This window comes from Triticum dicoccoides, chromosome 1A, assembly GCF_002162155.2.
Source record: "Triticum dicoccoides isolate Atlit2015 ecotype Zavitan chromosome 1A, WEW_v2.0, whole genome shotgun sequence".
Classification (NCBI taxonomy): domain Eukaryota; kingdom Viridiplantae; phylum Streptophyta; class Magnoliopsida; order Poales; family Poaceae; genus Triticum; species Triticum dicoccoides.
The window spans coordinates 483,068,302-483,077,731 of record NC_041380.1 but is presented as its reverse complement, the minus strand read 5'-3'; the positions used below and the strand labels follow the sequence as shown (position 1 = coordinate 483,077,731).

Sequence of the window (9,430 nt, the reverse complement as noted above, 5' to 3'; positions counted from 1 at the left end):
GGAAAGAGGGGGCGCCGCCCCCTCCTTTTCCAATTCAGGCTCCCAAGGGGGGGCAGCCCTATGGCTCCTCCTATCCCTCTCACAAGGCCCATGTTGGCCCATTAGTTCCCCCCGGGGTTCCAATAACCCCCCGGCACTCCGATAATTATCCGGTGACCCCGGGAACTCATCCGGTGTCCGAATATAGTCATCCAATATATCAATCTTTATGTCTCAACCATTTCGAGACTCCTCGTCATGTCCGTGATCACATCCGGGACTCCGAACTACCTTCGGTACATCAAAACACATAAACTCATAATACCGATCGTGACCGAACGTTAAGCGTGCGGACCCTACGGGTTCGAGAACAATGTAGACATGACCGAGACACGTCTCCGGTGAATAACCAATAGCGGAACCTGGATGTTCATATTGGATCCCACATATTCTACGAAGATCTTTATCGGTTAAACCGCATAACGATATACATTGTTCCCTTTGTCATCGGTCTGTTACTTGTCCGAGATTTGATCGTCGGTATCTCAATACTTAGTTCAACATCGTTACTGGAAAGTCTCTTTACTCGTTCGTAATGCATCATCCCGCAACTAACTCATTAGTCACATTGCTTGCAAGGCTTATATTGATGTACATTATCGAGAGGGCCCAGAGATACCTCTCCGACAATCGGAGTGACAAATCCTAATCTCGATCTATGCCAACTCAACAAACACCATAGGAGACACCTGTAGAGCACCTTTATAATCACCCAGTTACGTTGTGATGTTTGGTAGCACACAAAGTGTTCCTCCGGTATTCGGGAGTTGCCTGATCTCATAGTCATAGGAACATGTATAAGTTATGGAGAAAGCAATAGCAACAAACTAAACGATCATCATGCTAAGCTAATGGAATGGGTCAAGTCAATCACATCATTCTCTAATGATGTGATCCCGTTAATCAAATGACAACTCATGTCTATGGCTAGGAAACTTAACCATCTTTGATTCAACGAGCTAGTCAAGTAGAGGCATACTAATGACACTCTGTTCGTTTATGTATTCACACATGTACTAAGTTTCCGGTTAATACAATTCTAACATGAATAATAAACATTTATCATGATATAAGGAAATATAAATAACAACTTTATTATTGCCTCTAGGGCATATTTCCTTCGAGGTAGACAATGGGGTGATGACGGTGACCCATTCATTTTCTCCGGCGAGGCCTTCCTTCTCCTTCCATCATTCGAAAATTGATTGACCCAGACTCGAAAAATCAGCTAACTGAAATGTTGATAAACTATCATCTCTAAACCTGGGGAAGTTGGCAAACAAATCCCTTCGAGGCATGGGTCAGCACCAACCAGTAGGGTTGCTTCTCGGCGAGGGAAGGCTTCTCCCACTGGATATGCAAAAATTCATGTTAATGCCGGCGTTGCTAGGTCAGGGATTGTGGGCTCTGTGGCTGCAGTTTGTCGTGACGATGCTGGAAATTACCTTGGATCGTCCGCACTTATTGTGCACGGTGTTCTGGACGTGGCCACACTCGAAGCCATTGCATGTCGAGAGGCCTTGTGTTTAGCGGATGACCTTTCCCTGCGGAATATTGTGATTGCATCAAATTTGATTGAAAGCTGGTGGTCAGCAATATTACTAGTGGCGATTCTGGACGGTATAGCATGATCATCAACAAAATTAACTTGAGGGCATCGAGTTCGACTGCAGCTTCTGTTTTGAAGGGCGAGCTTCTAATGTTTAAGGGCATAGTTTTTTTTTGTGGGGAATGTTGCAGGGCATAGTTTAGCCCAGTTTTCTCTCTCTTGATCAGGGCCGTCATGTCTGGCTAGGCCAACCCCACGATCTCATTTGTATCCCATACTATGTGAACTTCGATTAATAAAGCTTGGCAGTTTCAAAAAAAGAAATCTTCTTAATCGGATCGAAGCCCATGTATAGCTAGCTGGTGCGCAAGCTTACTCAACTTTGAATTCTACCTTTCACTTCGTTTCACTTCCTAGTACATCTGCAACTGCTTCCTAGTACATCTACAACTGCAAGGGGCCGGCCGGAGCACCAGTGCATCACTCCACAGTGTCGTTTCTTTATCACTTGCACAATTTTGTTGCGGAATTATACGGAAGGCGTATGGTCAGGGCGCAGCTGGTTCTCCGATTCCCCTTCCGTTGCAAGTCGTTACTCCCCTGATCCATATTATACAAAGTTGTACTAAAGTGGACGTCGAAGGGAGTACTTTTTTTTTGTTCCTTGTTCTTGAAAATAACCATAGTCATGCTACGCTGCTAATTTTGTTGAAGATGCTCCACCTTGTATTGAGGAGTTGTGGCCTCTTGATTGTAACACTATTACATTGCAATAAAAACTCTCTTTACCCCGCAAAAAAAAATTGTTGAAGACGATGGCAGTGAACGCTCGCTCGAGCCGGCAATGATGGATCCATAGAGCGCCCTCCCACCGTCTATCCACGGGCTGGATCTCGGAGCTGCCTGTCCTGTTGTAGCAACAATAATTGAGGCGTGCAGGCATGGTAAATCCCTCTATAACGAGCTAGGGCCAAATGTCGCCTTTCGAGCGACTAGTGGCAGCTGCTTCAGATTGTTGGCCACGTCCACGCCACTCCACAGGGCATGTCGTTGGAATCCCAGTGCACCATTCACTCATTCATTCACCAGCATGGCACCATCGGCATCGGCATCGGCATGTGTGTGCATGCCCATCCGTGCACGCCCAGGTCAGGCAGTGCATGTGTATAACAGGAACAACATTGATTGGTCGTACTAGGAAGAAGTGAACGTGTAGCTCAGAACAGGAAAAACCCAGCTGTTAATAGTAAGTATATTGCCAATAATACAGATATATCGATGTTATTACAGTACAAATCCATTTTTATCCCGCATGTATACACTCCTTGACCATGAACACGATCCCCATATATATATATAAGTTACTTTTGGACAAGGGTAAAAATAGGGAGAGGAAAAGAAAAGACATGAAATCAATCACGAGGACAGCGGCGGCCACGGATCAACGAGCTTGAAAATGAGCTTAGCATCGATCGAGGCCTGCGGAGAGAGCGGCTTCCAGCCCTTGGCAGCCCAGCACCTTGCTCCACACGTCGTCGCCGGCGGGGACGGCGTCGTGGAGGCTCATGGCGTCCTCCTGATCGGGAAGCGAACTGAACGGCTCGTACTTGGCCTCCTGGTCCCACGCCGGCGGGAGCATCGTCAGATCGGCGCCGTCCGTTGGCAGCCCGAGCGAGTCGTAGCAGCTCTGGTCCACGCTGAAGTTGAACTCGCCAAGCGCGTGCGCGCGCGCGTCGGCGCACTGGAGCATCGTCGTCGCGCTGGGCTCCGTGCTGCTCGCCGGCCCGCAGATTTCGCCCAACCCGTGTTGGCCTGGGCTGGATAGGGCCGGCGGGCTCATCTCCGTGCTTGACCCACTCGAGGGGCCGGCCGATTCCGGCACGACGGCGCCCTGCTCGGCGAGAGGCTGTTGGCTCAAGAACTTGGAGTAGAGCAGTGCCAGATCGATCGTCGGGCCGTCGGCGGCTCCGGCGGGCTTCTCAGCCTCGCCCGGCTCCGGCTGGGCGAGCTCGGCCGGGTTGCCAACCATGCCTTCCAGGAGCAGGTCGGGTCGGACCGGGCCGTGGAAGCGGTGAGAGAACACTGCCGCGCCGTGGCTCGGCGAGGCCGTGTCGGCCTCGGCCATGGACCGCACAGGCTTGCCCCGCCGGTTCTTGCGGCAGCCGCCGCCGACGGGCACGTTGCGGAGGGACCCGCCCTTGGTCCAGTAGCGGCGGCAGCCCTTGCAGAAGTAGCGCGGCTGGCTGAGGCTGTAGTTGTTGTAGTAGCAGAACTTGGTGTTGGGCGAGTCGCAGCGCGGGCAGTTGGGCGCCACCTCCACGTTGGGCCGGTAGCGCCGGGGGTCGACCAGCATCGCGCGCCGTCCGGCGGCGGCGGCGTAGGCCAGCATGCTCTCGCAGTGAGAAGACAGCATGGCGACGATTGGATCGGAGAGGAGGAGATCCGCAAGCAGGCAGGAGACCTGGGGGAATGTGGGAATGCGGTGATGTGAGAGGATTTGGAAGCTTGCAGATGCGAGAGGAGAGAGAGGAGGGAGGTGTATATATACGTGGGACGGCGGGAGAGCTGCCGAAGCCAGGACGAGAGGTTTTCCTCGGTAGGCCATGGTGCATGTGCATGTGACTGGTAATTACAGTAGTTAGTTAGTGGCCGTGGCGAGTTGTTGCTGTAGCCAGGCTCCTTGATCCGTAGAGGTTTTTCCAGTGTCTCCTTATGCTTGTGTATTCTAAAATCCATTTAGCTATAGAATCTTTAATGGTTGATTTTGAACTCACGAATTTTGCAGGATTTTCGTATAAACGAGTTCAATCTTCATGAGAATCAAAAACAAATTAAAGGACCCTGATAAGTGCCACACGCGTGGCACGAACACATGGCAACTTCGATCGTTTGTTATGATAAGTTCAGTGACACCAGGATGATAACTTCAGTTATCAAGCACGTATTCAGATGGCAAGTTCAAGTTTTTTTGGATTTTTTTTCTTTGAATGACAACTTTAGTTGTAAAAAACATCAAGGCAGAGTGTTTCGTGCCACACGTATGTCACTCCTCATTTAGCAAAACTGAAAAACAAAACATGACCACGGCTAGGACGTGACTAATCACTAAGAAGAAGATCCATGCCTGCATGGTTAAAGAGAGGTAAGAAGAATTCAAACCAGGAGGTACCATGGCCAACAACCAGTGCTTGTGCAGTCTCTTTAGTGGATACAGTAGCGTGTTGAGCTCTCACAATGGCGCCATAACAACCGCAGTCCACACTGCAGTGCCATTAATGATTTAATGTTGGCCGTAGAGAAAATTTCACGCCACTGAGCTGGAGGCCTAATTAGCACTAAGACAGGAGGCGGGTCACGATCACGGACGTTTAATATCGCGCGACTTTGGGGAGGAGGCAAGCGGAGTACTGTGGTACGAGGCGTCCATGTTTCGCCCACAGATATCATGGCGGACGGGCACAGATATCGGACTTTGGACTCCGCCGGATTGATTGATGGGGTGCGTCTACGTACGTACGTTCGCTGGTTTGTGTGGACTGATGGCACGGGAAACACGATGGAGTATGGTGCATCATCACTGCCCCTTCCACGGCGAGACCAGTGTGTATACGACCCTTCTCGGTACGATTAGAGCATCCCTAGTGGCTTGTCTAAATTTGATAGTCTATATCTACATATACACAATAGTGTAATTTTCTTCTTTTTTTAGACAACCTAAGTTTTCCAGCGGATTGTCTATATACATGATGTCTATATTCTCTTTCATATATTTTAATAGTATCTTATAGCAGCTATATTTTCTAAAAATCTTATGTTGGTCATTTCTGAGTTGTTCTCATTTATTTTTTTATCCGCAAGACATATAAAGGAGAAAATAAACCAGCTGCGAAATTATTTTAGGTTCAACACTAGCAACACCCTATATAATTTACGAGAAATAAACAATAGCAACAGGTTCAACCCTGATGAGGCGACGGTCCAGGCGCAACGACCTCCGTGTCCAGCGCGGGCGCGGCCGCCTCCCTGCCGACGTCCTCCAATTGCTCCGAATTGGTGAATGGCTAAGCTCATGAGCCAACATTTTTGGTTTAGACATTGTGGCTTGGTTGTCCAAATGTGGACGACGGGTAGCTAGTTTGGACATTGTCTAAATTTTAGATGACGCAATAGACAAGCCAATGAAGACTTTTTTTGGCATGTGATAGTCTAAATTTGGTATAGACCACCATTTGCACAAGCCACTAGAGATGCTCTTAGGCGTCGCACTGGGATGCACATGCACCGCTGCTGGTAGTGGCCAAGTAAGAAGGATATCTCCATGGGACTTACGTCCCGACCCGTAGACCACCTAGCGATAATTATAAGAACTAAAACGAGCTAAAGGCGCGCCGTTGTCATCTAGATACACCCATTCCTCCGACAAGTATTTCCAAACGGAACGAGTACAAGATTTAGGGCATCTCCAATGCCGACTCGCAAACCCCCCGCATCAGTCCGGATCATGCCGTTCGGACTGCGGTAGCCATCCAACTCGGTCCTGTCTCGATCTGCAGCGCGGTCCGAATGCGTTTTCCCCAACAAACCGAAGACAAACGTGGGGAGATTTGAGGGAGTTCGGACCGCTGTCACGCGCGCTTCTAACCGCCCTGGCCCACCAAAAACCCCTCACCCCTCCCGCGTGCACTTTCTGCCCGTCGCCAGCTGCCCGCATTCATGTCGGTGTAGAGCGCGCTGCTCCACATTGAAGGCGGCTTAGGATGGACGCGGCCTCTCACTGCCTTCGCCATTGAAGCGGCGCGCCGGTCGGGGACGCCGCCCGCTGCACGCTCGGCTGACATGCCTCCTCGCCGCATTCAAATGCCTCCATTACACCCGCATGGAAGCCGACAAACCAACTCCGTCCACTCGTCTGTTCATGAGTGGGCCAGCATTAAACACAACGCCGGGCAAGCTCCTCCCGCCCACCCACTATTTAAACGAGGCCGGACGCCGGGCAAGAATCGCACCACTCAGCCGCTCCCCCATCTCCTCCTTCCACCATTTGCTCCACTCTTTCGATGGCATCCGACGAGCAAGAAGAGCAGTTCTCCGGCATAAAAGTTGGTTGGGTGGCCCGCCGATTGTCGGTGTCAAAACCGGCAGATCTCGGGTAGGGGGTCCCGAACTGTGCGTCTAAGGTCGATGGGAACAGGAGACAGGGGACACGATGTTTACCCAGGTCCGGGCCCTCTCTATGGAGGTAATACCCTACTTCCTGCTTGGTTAATCTTGATGAATATGAGTATTACAAGAGTTGATCTACCACGAGATCGCGATGGCTAAACCCTAAAGGCCTAGCCTGTATGACTATGGTAATGATTCTTCTTCCTCCGGTTTATATACACACCCGGAGGATCTAGGGTTACACAAAGTCGGTTACAAAGAAAGGAATCTACTTATTTGATGGCCAAGCTTTCCTTCCACGCCAAGGAGAGTCCCATCCGGACACGGGTGCAGTCTTCGGTCTTCGTATCTTCACAACCCATCAATCCGACACATGGCTAACAGGCCGGACGCCCGAGGACCCCTTAGTCCAGGACTCCCTCAGTAGCCCCTGAACCTGGCTTCAATGACAAGGTATCCGGCGCGTAGATCTGTCTTCGGCATTAAGGCGGGTTCCTCCTTCTGAACTCTAAGACGGTCTTCAGACGTAATGGTTGTGTCCGGACCTGTAACACACACACCACACACAACCGCAGAGAATATAATAATTCACGAGTCCAATCCGTTGACAAATTTTTACAACATGACATCATGTCCGCCCGGTCATAATTTCGAACGGTTTTTCGTCTGCCGCTCCATGTCTCGAGACGCGGTTGCCATTGGCACGTCTTGTCAAAGCAGAGATCGTGTCCCCTTATTGTGGGATTCTCATCAATACGGGTGTGGGTAACCCAACCGTGTCTTTCATACAGCCCTTGGGAATAGGCAAGTTTTAAGGCGAGTGGGGAGGTGTTCAATATTCACTGCCTTTATAAGGAGTTAAGAATCCCCTTTCTTTACCCACGCCTTCCCTTCCTCTCTGTCCTTCCATTCTCGAGCTCCAACACCCAAGTTCCCATCTTCCCCTTCTCAAGAAAGCACTTAACCATGTCTGGATCCGGAGGCCAAGGCAAGTGGATGGTCTCCTCCATCAAGGAGAAGGACATCACCCGGCTTCGGGCGGCTAGGTACCCGGCGAAAGGAATCGCCCACCGTCTGCCCTCCAAGGGGCAGGTCATCCCCACCCCGAAGCCTACTGAGAGGGTAGTTTTCCTCCCTCACTTCGTCCGCGGATTGGGGTTTCCACTTCACCCCTTCGTCCGCGGACTGATGTACTATTACGGGCTAGATTTCCATGTTCTAGCCCCAAACTCCTTCCCCAACATCTCGACATTTATTGTCGTGTGCGAGGCCTTCCTCCGTATCCACCCCCACTTCGGCCTATGGCTCAAGGCCTTCAACGTGAAGCCGAAGGTGGTGGACGGTCAGCACGCGGAGTGCGGGGGCGCCATGGTGAGCAAGATGCCCAACGTCTCTTGGCCCACAGGCACTTTTATGGAGATAGTCAAGGAGTGGCAGAAGCAGTGGTTCTACATCAGAGAGCCGTGCGGCGCCACTTGGGCGGCAGCTCCCGAGTTTAGGGCCGGAGCCCCAATGCGGCTCACCTCCTGGAAGGAGAAAGTCCCCAACTGGTCAGCATCAGACGAGCTGATAGCACTGCAAACGCGGATTCAGAGTATGGTGGATAAAGACGTCAAGCTCGTCGACGTGATCTAGGTGATGCTGGTTTGCCGGATTCTCCCCTGCCAAAGCCGAAGCTTCCCTTTATGGGAATTCGATCCGGTGAAGCACCAAACCCTGGAAGGGCTCTTCGGAACTACTCACGAAGGTACCTGTAAGTTGCTCTTCATGGGCCACGTGAAGCCGCCAGTCATGGATTCGGACCGCGGGCACGATCACTCTCAGCCCGCCAATGAGGTAAGTTCCCCTTTTCTTAAGGTGTACCTTCTACTTGTTTGTTCAAGGAGGATGCCTAACCCTTGCTGTATTCTTTAGGCATGGACGAAGAGAGCGGAGAGGATCCATAGTTCGGCTCCGTTGCCCGAAGAGCCAGTCATCTCGCTCCTGGCGAAGATGCTGGTTCCGGCGCCCTATAGGCCGCCAGAAAAGGAGGCCAAGGGGCCAAAGGTGGCCCCCGTCGCAAGGGTGCTTCGGACGTGATGTTCGAAGACGAAGTAACCCTTTCCTTCGCCGCCGAGGACGAGGAGGAGGAGGAGGAGGAGAAGAGAAACCCTCCCCTTAATGAGGGAAAGAAGAAAAGGGCGGCCTCCATGAACCTGGAGGCGGAGACGTCCAAGAAAGGGAAGGGCTCCCACGCGGATAACTCTGCGTGGGACATTGACAATAGTTCGGAGTGACGCCCCAGCACTAAGCCTCGAGCTGCATCGAAGTGCTAAGACTCATACATGCCCATAAATCTAGCCTCTCCTCTTTGTTGTATTAACATTATTAGTTATGCTATTGCAGTCCGGCCCATGATAGCTCCCAGCGATCCTCGTCATGAGGTTTGTTGGATTCAAGGGCAATGGCCAGCGAGTCACCGCCGACCGCTTACTCCCCCAAGGCCAAGTGCGATGCAGAGGTGTTGTCCCAAAGGACTTTCCCATGCCGGAGGGATGCTCAGGAGGCGCCAGAAGGCGAGGCCTCCGTCGCCGGACACCAGGGGGAGCCAATCCCCATGGAGACTGGTGGTGAGGGCCGTATTCAGTTCGTCCCTCAACCGGATTCGATTCCGGAGACCGATACGGCTCCAGAATCCGG

The 9,430-nt window shown here is 51.5% G+C and overlaps 1 protein-coding gene across 1 annotated transcript; it reads right to left on the bottom strand.

The window, feature by feature from the left end:
• Window positions 1-2,813: 2,813 nt before the first annotated feature.
• On the bottom strand, window positions 2,814-4,086 carry LOC119305324 (dof zinc finger protein DOF1.8-like). The gene has a single exon (XM_037581897.1). It carries the CDS (start codon window positions 3,999-4,001, stop codon window positions 3,051-3,053), a length of 951 nt encoding a protein of 316 aa, XP_037437794.1. The 5' UTR covers window positions 4,002-4,086; the 3' UTR covers window positions 2,814-3,050.
• Window positions 4,087-9,430: the final 5,344 nt, after the last annotated feature.